The sequence below is a fragment of the Schistocerca serialis genome, chromosome 12, assembly GCF_023864345.2.
Source record: "Schistocerca serialis cubense isolate TAMUIC-IGC-003099 chromosome 12, iqSchSeri2.2, whole genome shotgun sequence".
NCBI lineage: Eukaryota > Metazoa > Arthropoda > Insecta > Orthoptera > Acrididae > Schistocerca > Schistocerca serialis.
This window is the reverse complement of record NC_064649.1, coordinates 33,858,241-33,876,853: the sequence shown is the minus strand read 5'-3', so window position 1 is coordinate 33,876,853 and position 18,613 is coordinate 33,858,241. Positions and strand designations below refer to the sequence as shown.

Here is an 18,613-nt window from a genome sequence, read left to right as displayed (position 1 = left end):
TGAACCATTTTTTTGCAGCAATTTGCGGAAGGGTTGCCCTTCTGTGACGTTTAACGACTCTCTTCAGTCGTCACTGGTCCCATTCTTGCAGGATCTTTTACCGGCCTCACCGATGACGGAAATTTGATGTTTTACCGGATTGCTGATATTAGCGGTACACTCGTGAAATTGTACGAGAAAATCCCCGCTTCATCGCTACCTCTGAGATGCTCTGTCCCGTCGCTCTTGCGCTGACTATAACACCACGTTGAAACTCACTCTACTCTTGGTAACGTGATAATCTGCCACTGTAGCAGCATTAACCGATCTAACAACTGTGCCAGACCTTTGTTGTCTTATATAGGCGTCGCCGAGCGTAGTGCCGTATTCGGACAGTTTCATACCTCTGTATTTGAATGTGCATGCCTATATCATTTTCTTTGGTGCTTCAATGTAGATACCCGACACGTTCGTATGATAACCCCTTCCCTCGAAAATTTTGCTCCCCTCCTCTGTGTTACCACAAATGACGTGTGCACGCCGTAGTTTGTAACTAATTTACGTTTTTTTTCATGTAGATCAATAACTGTCACCCTGTAATTGCCGCTTCACGCTGGTGTGGGTAACGCACTCGGCTAGCGACATGGCGAGCCGGGGAGCAGACAGAGGCTCTCGGCGTTATGCCAACGGCTAACGGCGAGACTGCAGCGTCGACACGTAACCTGATGCGCGCCGGACACAAATTACGACAAAACGGCGCGGCGAGGAAATGGGATCCAGGCACGCGCCGGACCGCCTCACACACACACACACACACACACACACACACACACACACACAAAGCCTCCTCTACCTCTACCTGCAGCTGGCGGCCTTCATATCTCTCGTGTGCGTTCATATCGCTCCACCACTGACTCTGACACTGTACTGGCACAAATCAGCACACAGCACCACAGCACTGTGTTCCGAATAAGTGTTTGGCTTCCGCTGAACGGAGCATCAGAAACTGACCTCGAGTTGTCAGACACTTAGCAAGGAAAGTGGTCGTGCGGAGCAAGCGTGAAGGTAGCCTTCTAACTTGCACTGCCTGTGAAAAAGAAAATGTCACCCGAAAGAGAGCACGAAAGTAAATGTAACTAATGCCCGCCCGGTTAGCCGTGCGGTCCACGCACGGCTTTCCGGACTGGGAAGGAGCGCCTGGTCCCCGGCACGAATCCGCCCGGCGGACTTGTGTCGAGGTCCGGTGAGCCGGCCAGTCTGTGGATGGTTTTTAGGCGGTTTTCCATCTGCCCCGGCGAATGCGGGCTGGGTCCCCTTATTCTGCCTCAGCTACACTATGTCGGCGATTGCTGCGCAAACAAGTTCTCCACGTACGCGTACACCACCATTACTCTACCACCCAAACGTAGGGGTTACACTCGACTGCTGTAAGACGTTCCCTGGAGGGGGGGGGGGGGGGGGGGTTCCACCGGGGGCCGAACCGCACAATAACCCTGAAAGAGTGGTCCAGTGTGGGGAGGCGAATGGGTGAAGTGGACTGCGGTAGTCGTCGTGGGGTTATGGACCACTGCGGCTGCGGCGGCGACGGAGCCTCTCCGTCGTTCCTAGGTCCCCGGTTAACATACAATACAATACAAATGGAACTTCACGCATCTCCCTCTGGCCTAACCCAATGCGAAGCTGCAGTGGCGTCACGTAGTAACCCCCTTGACGACCTGTCTCCACGTCGCCCTGTCTCGGGCACCGTGACTTGCTTGCTGCAATACCATCCCAGGCAGATTATTAGTATGTCCTGTCTGCCGTAATGGCGAACGTCCTCTATGTCGTCAGATGTCCACTTTTCCCTGTATCATTCCTATTTCTACTGCCTCTTGGCTTCTGCCAATGTCACCAAAATACACTGGTCTCCAAAATTAAAGCAACAAACAGCCATTGCCCCGTCCTGTGTCCAACCCACAGTACACCAGTGGCAAACAACACTTAATACCGTCACTGCGCGATAGCGATGGAAATGTTACCGATGATGTTGCCATTAAAGCGGAGTTACTAAATACACTTTTCTGAAATTCCTTCACGAAAGAAGACGAAGTAAATTTTCCGGAATTCTAAACCAGAACAGCTGTTAGCATGAGTGACATAAAAGTAGATATTTTAGGTGTTGCGAAACTAGGGCGCCGCAGTCGTGGACTGTGGGACTGGTCCCGGCGACGGTTCGAGTCCTCCCTCGGGCATGGGTGTGATTGTCCTTAGGATAATTTGGGTTAAGTAGTGAGTAAGCTCAGGGACTGATGACCTTAGCTGTTAAGTCCCATAAAATTTCACACACATTTGAACATTTTTGTTGCGAAACAACTCAAATCACTTAAGAAAGGCAAGTCTTCCGGTCCAGATGGTATACCAATCAGGTTCCATTCAGAGTATGCAGACACAACAGCACCTTTCTTAGCAATCATATAGAACCGCTCACTTGACGAAAGGTCTGTTCCTAAAGACTGGAAAGTAGCACAGGTCACACCAATATTCAACAAAGGAAATAAGAGTAACCCATTGAATTACAGACCCATATCACTGACCTCAATTTGCAGTAGGATTTTGGAGCGTATACTGTAATCTAACATGATGAATCACCTTGAAGAAAATGACTAATTGATACATAACCAACACGGATTCAGAAAATATTGGTCTTGTGCAACACAGGTAGCTCTTTATTCCCGTGAAGTAATGAGTGCTGTCGACAAGGGATCTCAGATCGATTCCAAATTCCAAGATTTCCAGAAGGCTTTTGATACCGTTCCTCACAAGCGGCTATTAATAAAATTGCGTGCATATGGTGTATCGCCTCAATTGTGTGACTGGATTCGTAATTTCCTGTCAGAGAGGTCACAGTTCGTAGTGATAGACGGTAAATCATCGAGTAGAACAGAAGTGATATCTCGGATTCCGCAAGGTAGTGTCATAGGCCCTCTGCTGCTCCTGATTTATGTAAATGATCTAGGTGATAATCTGAGCAGTCCCCTTAGATTGTTTGCAGATGACGCTGTAATTTACCGTCTAGTAAAATCATCAGACGATCAATTCCAATTACAAAATGATCTAGAGAGAATTTCTGTACGGTGCGAAAAGTGGCAGTTGGCAATAAACAAAGAAAAGCGCGAGGTCATCCACATGGGTACTAAAAGAAATCCGATAAATTTTAGGTATACGATAAATCGCACAAATCTAAGGGCTGTCAATTCAACTAAATACCTAGGAATTACAATTACGAGCAACTTAAATTGTAAAGACCACATAGATAATACTGTGGGGAAGGCGAAACAAAGACTACGCTTTGTTGGCAGAACACTTAGAAGATGCGACAGACCCACTAAAGAGACAGCCTACATTACACTTGTCCGTCCTCTGCTGAAATATTGCTGCGCGGTATGGGATCCTTACCAGGTAGGATTGACGAAGGACATCGGAAAAGTGCAAAGAAGGGCAGCTCGTTTCGTGTTATCGCGCTATAGGGGTAGAGTGTCACTGATACGCGAGTTGGGGTGGCAGTCACTGAAACAAAGGCGCTTTTCTTTGCGGCGAGGTCTGTTTACGAAATTTCAATCACCAACTTTCTCTTCCGAATGCGTAAATTTTTTGTTGACACCCACCTTCGTAGGGAGAAATGATGATCATAATAAAATAAGAGAAATCAGAGCTCGAACGGAAATATTTATGTGTTCGTTTTTCCCACGCGCCATTCGAGAGTGGAATGGTAGAGAAGTAGTATGAAAATGAACCCTTTGCCAGGCACTTAAGTGTGAATTGTAGATGAAGATCTAGGTAATAATACACACTGTAAACAGGCGTCCATATTGTCCTGGGCTGCACGGAAGATGGTACTCCGGTCAACAGACAACCGCGCCAACGATGACGTCAGGACACCTATCGAACGATGTAGTGTTTGCCGGGTAGTCCCACATCCAGAATCGCTGTGTGCACAGACACAGACGGTGCAGTATGGCAAAGAGAAGGCGCCTGTCACACTCTATGCGGTGCAGGGACGTAGGAAGAATGGAAGCAGGACTGCCGCAAACTGACGTGGCCCCATGGCTTAATGTGAATCGTTCCGTTATTTCTCGGCTATGGGGACAGTTTATAGAGAACGAAACTGTATCCCAAAGACCGGGGCAGGACTGACCACGTGTGACATAAGAAAGAGAGGACCGTTATTTGGCGGTAAGCGCACGACGGTACCGCCTTAGTACTGCATGGCAACTGGCATCTGGCCCCGGAGCAAGCTCTGGACGTGTTGTATCGAGGCAAACGGTGTACAGAAGACTTCAGCAAAGTGGTCTTTATTGTCACAGACCTACTGTATGTGTATCTTACTGTCTTGGCCCAAGGGAAATTTTGTTCTATCCTACGTGCACGTTGAAAGTGCAGTGGTGGGACTTGAAGTCCCATACGAATCTCCGACGGTGGAAGTTCAAGGAAGCAGGCAATGATGATGGTGTTTGGTTTGTGGGGAGCTCAATTGCGCTGTGATCAGCGCCCGTACAAAGTCCCAATTTTTACACAATCCAATTTTTACACAATCCAATTTTTACACAATACAATTTTCACACAATCCAATTTTTACACAGTCCACTTTCCACACAATCCATTCGAGCCACTGTCACGAATGATGATCGTGATGATGATGAAATGACGAGAAAAACACAAACACTCAGTTCCCAGGCAGAGAAAATCCCCAACCTCACTGGGAATCAAACCTGGGGCCCCGTGATCCAGAGGCAGAAATGCTAGCCACTAGACCACGAACTGCGGACGTAGCAGGCAATAGGTACCACAACTACACACGTACTGATATTGGTGGTCGTGTGATCTTCTGACTAGCGGTGCGCCGGCTAATAAGGCCGGTTGGCAGACGGATCTTCTGGGATTATTTTCGATCACGTGTGTAGCGTAGGAAAATAGTGCACTTGTTGATCGCGACCTCTGGCGCCGCTGTCGATCCCGGTGCTCTAATAGCGGGCACTGGCGGCCGTTGGCTGAGACATGAGTCTCGGTTTTCGTCAACGGCAGTGGCCTCTGTCGTACCGCAAGCATATGCTTTGGTTTCACTCGCTGTGATTAAGGCATCCCGCATCTCTGTTCTGTCATGCGGGTTGCCGATGTCGTAGGCTGACGGGACGGACGCCGCAATGTGTGTGTGTCTTTCACAGTGATCGCCCAACATCTGACACTGTTCACGGCACTTACCCTAACAGGCCTGGTAACAACACTAAACAGCAAGCCTGTTAGGGTATATAAGTGGCGTGAACAGCGTCAGATGTTGAGCGAACACTGTGAAAGACACACACACATTGCGGCGTCCGTCCCGTCCGCCTGCGACGTCGGCAACCCGAATGACAGAAAAGAGATGCGGGATGCCTTCATCACACCAATACACTCTCGTGGCCGTTCTGCGTGTAGACAATTACAACTCTGGTCTTTTCATAGTCCTCCTCCAACACACAAACAGGACGCTGTATACGAAGTTACATTCACACCGGACCATGTTTTATAGCCGCTTCACTTTTGGTTAGGCAGTGTACTTATCAGGAAAACAAGTTCACAGCATAGTTATTAAGGTCGTCTCTTAAATTTACAAAAGCGGTATTGAACTGTGACATTACAGTTGTTATACAACTTCGTCATTTGTTACTCTTCAAACAATGCCATATCAGAGAATTCCCGAATAGTTACAGGGACACGCCGCCTACTCGTCATCACTGATTTCCTCTAAACTTGAGGAATACTGGATATTAGAATGCTCCACTGAACATTTGGAGGTAGGGAAACTGGAGTGGGAGAAGCCAGCTTAAGGAGATATGGAAGTAGACTGGTGTACCGCTTTGCCTAGAGTTACTGTTTTCCAGCTTATTTACAACTAACATGCATACAATTTACATGTACATTATTTCCTGCAAGTACATAAGGAATGCGAGCCTCATTACCAGGAAGTCTGAATGGCCGCCTGCATTTGAGGTTAGGGCAAAGAGCTCTACCTCAGTTGCTGGAGAATGTACCATAGGAATTTCGTGAGAGGATGTGGATACAAGACAACGCTGCACCGCTTCACTGTGGATGTTCGCAACCATCTCACTGCTGTATTTCCTTGCCGCTGGATTGGAAGGAGATATCCTATCCCATGGCCTGCGAGGTCACCTGTCCTGAACCCCTTGATTATTTCCTATGTGGATATCTAAAGTCACTTGACTATGAGACCCCAGTGGATACGGAGATGGAACTAGTTGTGAGAGTTTTATCTGCCTGTGATGTGATTCGAAACACACCAGAGTTTTATCTGCCTGTGATGTGATTCGATACACACCAGGGATATTTGTCAGGGTGCGTCAGAATCTTGTTCGCCGATATCATGCTTGCTTTGAGCTCGATGGCCGTCAGTTTCAGCACATTTTGTAAGACACAGTACAAACTGTACGTTCATTGTGTCAATGATGGTATTTGCAGTTAACTGTAACTATTGTAAATAAAAAGTACACGGTAATGTGATTTTATTCCTATTATCTGTTTAAGCTGGCTTCTCTGACTCCAGGTTCCCTACCTCAAATCGTTCAGTGGAGCATCCTCTATGTCCTGTTAAATTTTTGTACCCTCTTACATAAACACACAGTATGCAGAGCTTGCCCGGTGGAATCCAACCACCTGTTGGCGCAGCGGAAAGAGTAATCTACGGTAATCCGAAGGTCGTGGAAAGAGTCCTTAAGCGGAACATTCAGTACAAACTTAATTATGTACATAGACGTTTCATCCATTCTGGGTATTGATAATCTCGACGATTTTTGTTTGTTATCGACATTGATAATGGCACGATATCGATCCTGGGAATCCAAGACATTCGAGAATTTTTTATTTCAAGTTTGACGCAGGTCAAGAAAAGGGAAAAGAAATATTTTTTCGTGTGATATAATTAAAATTAACAATTTCATGATATTTTTTCCTTTACTTGTAATGTGAAACCTCTCATGTTGCCAAATTTCGTGATCCTAGATCAAAGGGAAGTATCCTACAGGTTGTAATAAGAGAGTTGCGAGTATCAAATTATGCGACGTAACTGGTCGTACCTACTGATTCCATTGACTTAGAAGCTTAGCTTTTACGCGACCAAGGAACCATAGACGTAGGTATGTGACATAAACCTCAACTTGATACGTGTATCGGCTCTTGAGAATAAAAGGATCTTAGCACTCCGTCGTCAGACCACGAGTGGCCCACCGGGACCATCCGACCGCCGTGTCATCGTCCATGGAGGATGCGGATAGGAGGGGCGTGTGGTCAGCACACCGCTCTCCCGGTCGTTTTGATGGTTTTCTTGACCGAAGCCGCTACTATTCGATCGAGTAGCTCCTCAATTGGCATCACGAGGCTGTGTCCACCCCGAAAAACGGAAACAGCGCATGGCGGCCTGGACGGTCACCACGCCCGACAGCGCTTCACTTCGGTGATCTCACGGGAACCACTGCGATCTAGCGGACTCATGGAAAACCTAAATCTGGACGGCTGGGCGCGTTTTGAAGACAGGAGAAGAGGTATTGTCGAAAGCAGAGCTGTGAATAGTACTCGGGTAGTTCCGTCGGCAGAGCACTTTCACGCGAAGGGCAACGGTCCAAGATGGAGTCTCGGCTCGGTACACAGTTTTATTGTGACAGGAAGTCTCGGAATGAAATCTGTCTATAGTATAAAAGTAAACATAGATGGTGTATATACTTTTAAAAGAACAAATAATGCCCCAAGTGCATGGAAACTTTGCGGACATCGACTCGGGCGACAACCTCGAAATGCATGGTCCCAGTATCGCGGGAGGTCGTCACTGTTGCGCTTTAGCATTCGACGTGGCTGCATCGGTCAGCTGAGGCCAGTTATGTTCCGACTCTACGCCGCCGTTTTTGAGAATTGAGGGACAATATCTAAAAATGATAATTTCAGATGTATCACTGTCCACAGCTTTCGGATATTTCATAAAAATAATTTTTACAAGCAAATGCAGTTAAGATCCGGGTAATAGTCATTACTGGCGTGAGGGATATCGTAGAGGGACAAAATATTTAAACGGGCATTGAACTGGTTGGTAGGACAGCTTGGCTGTGGAAGTGGAAGGGTAGCCCACAACATAGACAACAGTATTCACAATTACAAGCACCCGAGCTTTAATGATCTTCCAGCAATAAAGGCTCTTAACAAATCTCAATTAAGCAAGGACATAAACTTGGTTACAAACATATGTTAACCTTCAACCAGTGAATAACACCAATAAAGAATTACCAATCAATAAAACGTAGATAAAGGACTGCTTTACAAGAATGCTTAAATTAAAATCATGAAAGCTAAGTTACACATTTTATGTTAAGCTTCAACAGGTGAATAATCCCAATAGATAATTCTCATTTAAATGAAACATAGGTAGGAAAATGCCTTACCAAAATGCTTGAATTGTGTAAAATTATGAAAAGCTCAGTTACAACCTTTCTTACAAACTACTTAGGAATTTACTGCAAATAAACAAATTTGATCTCTTTAATCAGAAGGTAACCGCCAAGTCCAAGCGACCGAAGCCACTCAGAGCGGGCGACCGCCCCAACGCTGGTCATCAACCGACATCGTCACGGCCCAGTGGCCGCCGTGCTAAAACAGACTAACGTTTCGGTAAGCGACCGACAGCAACACAGGAGTAACAGTGACTGAAAGTCGGCGTACGCCTTACGAAACACGGCACACCCTGAAGCGGGAGCAGGCACAGCTGACTAGCGGCCATACAACCGCGTGCAAACAAATCTCACGCCGCCCGTACTAACGCGGGAAATGATAGCGAGCGACAAGGCGCCACGCGCAAACCAGCAACCGTGCCTACCCCTCGACCACAGAATGTGCCCTGTCTCCTTGTCTATGGTAATACAATTTATAGCACACAAGAAACGATTTAATAATGGCATTAGTTCCACGCAAGATCAGTTAACAGTTAGGTGCAGTAAAAATTTACCCGCGGATTTACCTTAAAACCAACTTCCGAACCACAGGCGGAAATTAGTAAACTTGGCATAAGTTTTCACCAGACCGATAAACAAGAAATCAAATTAAACAGTAGCTAAAATACAGTCAGGATATGCAAGCCCTTCAAGACCTTGCTATCTTACAGTTATCATTAACGGCGAAACATACACAAATGAATGACAAATTCACCATTCAAAGCAAAAACACACCACAAAGGTTAAATTAATTAATTTGCAGTCGAGCCAGTCACTGAAAGATCAGTTTCACAAGAATAAGGCTAACCTCACTCGGCAGCAATACATTTGTGTGCGTGATAACTAGGTTGCCCAAAACAGGACTCCAAAACCCAAAACGGGTCACACGTTAGCTGTCTTGTTCACGACGAAAAAAAAACTCTGAAATTACAGCTCCCTGCAGCAAACAAATGAGTCAGGCTGCATGAACGTAAAGCACAAGCCACTGTTCCAGCCGGAGCGTAACCTTTTCAATGCACATACGGACAGAACAACACACGTGGGCGTAAGGGAGCAGCAGATTCGTACCAAGCAAACTATACGGCGCCAAAATACGACCCACGTCACGTCCACAAACCGGAGCACTGCTCCCGGAGCTGGTGTCTGCTCGCTGGACTGCCGCAACTCTCTGTTCCCCGAAAGCGATCCTGACTGCCGCCTTGCTCAACGCTCCCCTCTCGGCCGTGCACAACAACTCTTCTCTTGTCGCCTCAGAGTGCGGTCGCCATGTCCGTTCTCCCCTGCTGTCCGCCCCAGACTCTCTTTACTCGCACTCACTCCCCCGTTAGGACCCGCTCCGACAGGAGGCGCTTGCGATCGCACATAGTGCCAACCTCAACCAGAGGAGTAATCGATAGCGTCTTGCGCCCGAGAGCCGCGCCACAGCTCGGGCATCAATGATGAATACGAGTGGCCTAGCGATGCATAATTTTCGAAGATATGAAAATAAGCTCCGACTGTTATGTATGCCACTCATCACCGAACACCAGTTGTTTGAGTTGCCTACAGCCCAGGCGCATCGCAGGCTGAGGGGAGTTAGAGCCGCTTTACGGCAAGACTGCGCTAACGCCCTGTGTCTCGCCGCGTTCCGCAGACCACTGCGCGGCAGCTTCTTCGGTCTCGCGTTTCTTTCTGTTCACTTCCTTAATTCCACTCGTCGAGAGTACCTAGCAAGACTAGAGCTGGACACCAGGTTTGCTGGCGGGTGAGTCGGAGCTCCCGATTATAACAATGCGCTGCCTGCCTCTGTCTACAGTTGTCTGTCTCTGGAGGCGACGAGGGAACGGACAAGGCGGACACGCATATCACCGTGTGTTGTGATACACTTCACACATCTAACAAACAGGTATGGCTAAGTGACCTAAATACACTGACGGAAAAGGTATCGCAAGACCAAGAAAGAGTTGTCTGACATAAACGAAAGTTGGTATGTGTGTTTGTTCAAATTTCACACAAGTCGCATAAGAGCGGCGCTAGTAAAGCCGCTGTTGTTATTGTTGTGGTCTTCAGTCCTGAGACTGGTTTGATGCAGCTCTCCATGCTACTATATCCTGTGCAAACTTCTTCATCTCCCAGTACCTACTGCAACCTACATCCTTTTGAATCTGCTTAGTGTATTCATCTCTTGGGTTCCCTCTACGATTTTTACCGTCCGCGCTGCCCTCCAATACTAAATTGGTGATCCCTTGATGCCTCAGAACATGTCCTACCAACTGATCCCTTCTTCTAGTCAACTTGTGCCACAAACTTCTCTTCTCCCCAATCCTATTCAATACCTCCTCATTAGTTATGTGATCTACCCATCTAATCTTCAGCATTCTTCTGTAGCACCACATTTCGAAAGCTTCTATTCTCTTCCTGTCCAAACTGTTAACCGTCAATGTTTCACTTCCATACATGGCTACACTCCATACAAATACTTTCAGAAACGACTTCCTGACACTTAAACCTATACTCGATGTTAACAAATTTCTCTTCTTCAGAAACGCTTTCCTTGCCATTGCCAATCTACATTTTATATCCTCTCTACTTTGACCATCACCAGTTATTTTGCTCCCCAAATAGCAAAACTCCTTTACTACTTTAAGTGTCTCATTTCCTAATCTAATTCCCTCAGCATCACCCGACTTAATTAGACTACATTCCATTATCCTTGTTTTGCTTTTGTTGATGTTCATCTTATACCCTCCTCTCAAGACGCTGTCCATTCCGTTCAACTGCTCTTCCAATTCCTTTGCTGTCTCTGACGGAATTACCATGTCATCGGCAAACCTCAAAGTTTTTATTTCTTCTGCATGGATTTTAATACCTACTCCGAACTTTTCTTTTGTTTCCTTCACTGCTTGCTCAATATACAGATTGAATAACATCGGGGAAAGGCTACAACCCTGTCTCACTCCCTTCCCAACCACTGCTTCCCTTTCATGCCCCTCGACTCTTATAACTGCCATCTGGTTTCTATACAAATTGTAAATAGCCTTTCGCTCCCTGTATTTCACCCCTGCCACCATCAGAATTTGAAAGAGAGTATTCCAGTCAGCCGCTATGACGTTGAAAATCACGTATTCGAGTTCATTGGACGTGATGATTTGAATTTGGTCAAGAATGTCTTCAAGGCGACTAAGATTCCATTATCAGCACCTCACTGAGTTTGAACAGAGTCGTGTAATAGGGCAATGAGAAACTGATTGTTCCTTCTACGATACTGCAGAAAGACTTGGCAGGAATGTAGCCACTGTACATGACTGCTGGAAACGGTGGTCACGGGAATGTACGGTCTCAACAGACCGGGCTTGGGACTGCCACGTGGCACTACCGAGAGGGAAGACGATCTTGTTCGGCGTGTGGTTCTCGCGCATCGTACTGCATCTTCAGCAGCAATTTGAGCAGCACTTGGCACCACAATGGAATAACGAACTGTTACAAATCGGTTACTTAAAGGACAGCTCCGAGCCAGACGCCCTGCACGGGGCATTCCACTGACTCCAAGCCGCCGCCATTTGCGGCTCCAGTGGTGTCGAGCGAAGTCCCAGTGGAGGGCAGGATGGAGCTCTGTTGTGTTTTCTGATGATGGCTGGTTCTGCCTCGGTGCCTGTGATGACCCTGTGTTGGTTAGGAGGAGACCATTTGTGGGCCTGCAGTCAGCGTATCAGTATTGAAACGGTACAGTAGATTCCGCTGCATAAGCAGCAGGTTTCGCTGCTCGCTCGCACCGGGAAATACAAACGGAGGCGGCTCCGCCGCCAATTTTATTGCACGACGCTGCCGGCCGCGGGTGCAGCAGAACCCATGTGGACGGGTGGAAAGAAATGTGTCAGGCATCATAATACGTAATATATGTGTCGTGTGTTATGCATTTCTTGTACGTGAATGTGAATCTGCACATGAACTTTCCTAATCCTCCTCACACCTTTCCATAAAGCGTGGCCAAATCTTTGTTGGGAAGTGGTTGTGTGTTTGTGAAATCTCATGGGACTTAACTGCTAAGGTCATCAGTCCCTAAGCTTACACACTACTTAGCCTAAATTATCCTGAGGACAAACACACACACCCATGCCCGAGGGAGGACTCGAACCTCCGCCGTTACCAGCCGCACAGTCCATGACTGCAGCACCTTAGACCGCTCGGCTAATCCTGCGCGGCTGGGAAGTAGTTCTGTAGTATAGTAGTGCCAACCTTACTCCTGGGTAGGGGATCAGAGAGACAGCACAGGCAGGTGAAAGTCAAAGACTTTCCAGTGTCACAAGATTTGGGGTGGAGAGGTTGGTCACGGCCAAGTGGTTCGACCATCCCCTCCACCGGGGCCCAAGAAGACATCCGGGTGCCCGCCATATTCGTGGGAGTGTTACAGAAGACGGGTAAGTGAGCAGACATGCCCTCAGTGCGTCTGTCTCAATGTTCACGCATGGAAGAGAGGTACTTGAATTTATGCACTAATTCTTTTATTTACAACTTCAGATTGTGTAAGGAAATGAATGTTCTCGTTTAATTTCGGAAATTCGACCCCCTGTGTTAATGTATCTGGTCCCTAGTTTTCCCCTTTATCCTCCTCACATAGTCGATGTCCCATGTAAAATATTGGGAGACTTTGGTGGTATACGTTTGGCCAACGCAATTCCGTCTTGCCCGTAGAAATGTGCGTGCAGATTAGTATATAATATACCCGAGCTTATAAGTTGTAAAAATTGTAATATCCGTAAACTGGAACAACTGCTGCAATCGCTGTAAACTCGAGTCATAATGTTTAAAATAAATAGGTAATCAATTGTCATCAATCTTTAACATACCCTAAAAATCACAAAGGAGTCAAGTTAAAGGAATTCATTTAAAATAAAAGATATAGAATGCAGGGACCCACACATCAGCGTGTGTGCCCTCCAGCCCCTTGCCTAGTATCGTACAGAAAGGGCACGCTCTCTACGTGGCGCTCTCAAGCTCCCCTCCCCAGTTATCCGTTGCGCAATTTTCATTCAGGGCTTGACGACATCAACTTTCATCTGGCGTCCCTAGGCAAGGAGCTTTGACGGTAATCTTTCAGTATGCTAGGCGCACCGATCCTACACCTGGAATTATGGTCTGGGGTGTGATTTCGTATGACACCAGGAGCACACTCGTGGCTATCCCAGCACCCAAACTGCAAATCCTACCTGTTGTGCTGCCATTCATCAATAATATTCCAGGTGTGTTTTCCAACAGAATAACGCTCGTCCACATACCGCTGTTAAAAGCCAGCACGCTCTGCAGAGTGTCGACCTGTGGACTTGGCCGGCTCGACACCAGATGTGTCTCCATCCAGCACGTATGGCACATCATCGAACGACAACTGCAGCGTCATCCACAAACAGCGTTAACCGTCCCTGTACTGACAGACCAAGTGCAACAGGCATGGAAGTCCATCCCAGACATTTACATCTGGCACCTCTACAGCACAATGCATGCACGTTTGCATACTTGCACTCAACATTCCAGCAGTTACACCGGATATATTGTACCAGCATTTTCAGTGGCTTATCTCGCTCTTACATTAACCAGTGATCTTGCAACGTTCATCACTTACGTACGTTACCTAGACCAAAGTGTTTCCGAAATTTGATGACTCTACGTTGATTATTTCTTGGTGTTGGAATTTCTTATCGTCATTGTGCGTCTCTCGTGCAAAATCTGCTTAATCGGTCTTACCATTATCTAGCCCAGAGCGCATCGTATGAGTTCGCTTAAGGATGAAATTTTAATCAACATAACGCTACAGAGATGGAAATGTCGTAGTAGCAGTTTGCTAGCGTCCGACCAAGCTGCTTCCGTCAGAGTGTGTTAACCGCGCCGCGTCTTTGCGGTCGCTCGATTCCTCCCCATCGCTAATTTGCTGCGACGCCGGTCTCAGTGTTTGCCTTCGTCGGCTGCTTTAATACGCTGAGTACTCCCGCGCGCCGTCGGCGACCTTGCAAGGCACGTTCGCTCACCACTGGCTGCGCCATTTAACGAAAGGCAAATAAGCAGGTCGTTAGTGCGCGTGCCGAATCGATGTACGTGCCTCCACGTCGCGGACGGGGTGGACGCGCCCAGCGCCTTTACCACCGCCGAACGCATGTCCTCCATAGGGGAATCTGTACGAGACTCAAACGGCGGTATGTTTGTACGATCCTCCTGCGTGAAAGATTTCCCAAATGCTAAATTTAAAATTTCAGTTTTCGTTTTGCTGTCTTCCGTTGCCAGGCCAGACTGGTCAGTGAGTGACTCGATGGAAGCCTTCGACCCGCTTACCGATTTTACATAAGACCAGAATTTCCTTGGGTTTTCAGCAAGATCTTTTGCTCAGGTATGACGGTGGTAGTGGTTGTATGCTTGGCGTATCGCTCTTTTTACAGCAACACGAATCTCTACTAACTTTTGCCTGTCCTCATTCTCCCGATCTTTCTTGTACCGCGAGTGAAACTGCCTTTGCTTCCTGAGCATTATCCGAATTGCGCTGTTAATCCTTTCGTGGACAAAATTATTGAGCAGTTTTTTTTAATGAATGGAGAGCAGATAGTAGTTAATAGATAGATATATTTATCATACAGAACATCAAATTTGCTCCTACCGTGAAAGTGAGGTCACACTACAAGGTGGGAAGTATTCTTCCCACTACCCTTCCTTGGAGTTAAATGACATAAACAACTTTTTTCAATATATGTCATATTTATTTGATAAATTTACTTCTCTTGTTACAATGTTTGTTCAGAATTACTTACCATGAAATTTTCTGAAACATGGGTCTATACAAAGTGGTATTTGACAATATGTACAAACACAGCGAGTGCTCTTTTCCGCAGCTGTGGTATTACAATGACGGCACGTCCAGTAGGTTTCTCCTAAAATGGGTTGATGCTCGCCTACAGCCACATGACGAAAATCTTCAGGTACTTTACCCCTTTTTGCCAGAAAGACAGGTTTTTGTCCACGCCTATTTTGGGATGAGAGGCCAGTGATAAATTGTCTGGCTAGATGGAGGCTGTATGTGAGCTGATCATGCTGTCCACTTTCTCTTTTACTTATTTTCCACAGGATAAAACTGTTCACTGCAGCAATGTCCACCAGGAAATAAAATATTCTGTGCCACCATTTTACACAACGTCTGCCAATGGCATACCTTTCTCGTAATTGATCAAACTTATCGACACCACCCATTATTTTGTTGTATTCTGCCACAACTTCAGGACAAGAAATCTCTGTACTAGTACCACCCTTGTTTTTCATTTTCACTGTGGCTGTTTCTCATGGGTCATGAATTGAGGACAGGAAAGTGACTGGACGGTTATCCATCCATTTTACTGCAGAAATGGCTCCTTTTGTTTCAAACTGGAATTCTCCTCGTTCCAATTTTACGTTTTCCTTCATAAATTTGGGTAAATCAAAAGTATTTACGTTATACTATAGCTTTGAGGAAAAAATCACAAAATGTCATGCTAACAGCACTGAAAGGCTCCTCTACAGAGCAGCACTCAGCTGTACAATGCCTCTGCGCGAAGGTACAGCAAAAACCGCGGGAACTTCCGATTGGAAGTAGTACCCTATACTGTTCACTAGGTGGTAGCACCGTACAGAGGTGGGAACTGTGAATCCCACGGGACTAGGAGCGAGTTCATTGTAGTGGTAAGCATGTTTCCCACGGCTCACGAAAGGGTTAAACCACACAGTTAACCTTGTCTTCATGCTGGATGCTTGTTCGGCGACTGCGAGGTCTACCAGTGTTTATTTTGTAGTCCCCATTACCAAATTCTCAGATCCACAACGGCCATGGACGCACAGAGAAAAGAGCTGAGAACTCATGTCCCCGTGTTTTGCAGTGCTGGTGCAGTTCAACACGTCCGAGCCGGCCGTGCTCTCTGGCGGCCCACTGCGGGGAGACTACGAGTTCGCCCAGCTGCACTTCCACTGGGGAGTCAACGACTCCGTGGGCAGCGAGGACACCATCAACAACCACAGGTAACCAACCACACTTCCACACCAGCCGGGCAGGCGAAGCTTCTCCGCTGCTAGCTGCAGGGCACAAGCCGCCACTAGGTAATGTGTATGCGTGAGGTAACTCGACCCTTTCCTGCTGGCGAAGGAATACGCAGCAGGCCCAACTTAAGCTACTAAACAACACGACACGCTGTAGCGTTGCAGTAGCCAGTGTTGATTCCACTGTGGCGCCTGCTCTGAGAGGAAAAGGGACGGGGAGAGGACGGCTTGTTTCCCCTACACATTGCCTCTCCCCAACAGCAGCCTGTAAGTTAGGCAGTGATCGTGTGCTTACGTTCCCAGGGTCCGCTTACAAAATGCCATGTCATCTTGCGCGCATTGTACTATAAAATGTTCATCGTAAGACTAAACCTGATGTAGACATTGCACCATGTATTCTTCCGCGTTTGCCTGAGTCTCATTCGATTTCGTTTCATATGGAGCGGACGCCAAGCTTGTCCAGTAGTCAAGTGGGATCTTAAGGAAACGTTTTATGCTGTGTTACACGCACATAGACTGTGCAATAACGTCTTTACCGGCGCATTTCACTTGGACATCACTGGCCAGCCAGCTAGTCCAGCCAACCTTCAATGATGTGAACAGTTGCAGTTGAGACGTAAAAGGAGACGAGCAGAGAATCGAGATAGCTTCGAATGTCATTTAATTTTTAAAGAGAATGAAATAATTTCGGCAAAGCTCCAGCACTACCGCATGCTTCTTAGGTGACCAGACAGAAAGCATAAAATGTTCTCGTTCTCACCTAACATCGTTTTCTAGTTACAAACAAGACTGATGAAAATTTCTAACTTAAACAGGATAATTTTTCCCGAGAGAGCGATGTATGGTGCAAAAACATTCTGCAGGGATTTCACCGTATTGTTGAATACCGAAGCCACTGCAGGGATTAGTTACAGTCAGTCGTCTCGTGATCTCTTAGCTCCTTCCTTGTCCGAATCCGAGAAATGCATTTCAGTTTTGAAATTGTCACCTGCTACGTTGATAACGCGACACTCGGCAACAGAATTCACGAAGCCACCCAGGTGCCGCATTTTCTCCTCTTCTCTCGTGGCGTGCGCTTTCTATATCCCTCCAGCGTTCGGCACTGACATGTGAAAAAGCTGCGTGCGTCAGTTCCAGTACGTCTGGCAGCTTGACTGTTGTTTCTCGCGACAAACCTCTTAACTTGGCTCCAGATCAGTTCTGTTGGGTTCATATTGTAATGGTACAAAGGAAAATCTAAAAATGCATCATTTGTGTGGCGTGCTCGATGCTGTAAGACAATTTCATGTTTCTACGACACTGGTTCGTGTGACACTACATCTGCGGTATAAAACAATGTGATTTTTCATGTTTGCCCTAAAAAATTTAAGCAACATTTACTAACAATCTATTATAAAATATCGATGATTAGGAATTTATATTTGAAATAAAACCAGGAATTTCGCGTGCAGTATGTAATTGGAAACAAGAAGGCGTGCGTTATTCATAATAATGATGAATCTTACAATTATGAGATATAGGTAGGCCTATTTGAAATTAAACTAAAAACGAAAGATGTCCAACACGAGATCTGAACCAGCGATACATGAACACCAGATTAACACTCCACTACGATACCTCCAGTGTTATGAAAAACATTAAGAACAGCCTATTTCTCGCCATTCTTTAACCATGTTCCACTGACGAGCGTTAGGCAGCCTCAGCCATCTTCAATACTGCGAATTAACAGCGCGAAAATCAGAGGACAACAGTATAGAGACTGTCACTGTACGGTACACGATTTTTGAAATAAAAACTGCGTGGCTGAAACGTGATGAGGAAAAACGGTGATGGCTGTTAATACATTAGAATATCTTAAAGTTTCATTTAACGTAAGTTAGTAATAAGATAACTAATATATAAGTAGGATCTACTTCCAAGAGCGTAACAACACTAGTGTACGTGTGCTATGGCTTCTGGCAAATCATCGTGTTTGTGTTATGATGAACATAGTATACAGTTCAAGTTGTTCTTTTAAACAATGGTTATTAAACGATAAATAAGACATTTAAGCCACTCTTAGCTGGGATATGAAGAGGATAGTGATGCCGAAACCATAACTGTTTGAA

At 46.4% G+C, this 18,613-nt stretch overlaps 1 protein-coding gene across 1 annotated transcript in view; it reads left to right on the top strand.

Moving 5' to 3' along the window:
• Nucleotides 1-18,613, top strand: part of LOC126428322 (carbonic anhydrase 2-like) — a 216,424-nt gene that overhangs the window by 180,271 nt on the left and 17,540 nt on the right. Inside the window, exon 4 of the mRNA XM_050090261.1 lies at nucleotides 16,349-16,487. Coding sequence (XP_049946218.1) covers nucleotides 16,349-16,487 — 139 coding nt within the window. The remainder of the gene's footprint in view (nucleotides 1-16,348; nucleotides 16,488-18,613) is intronic.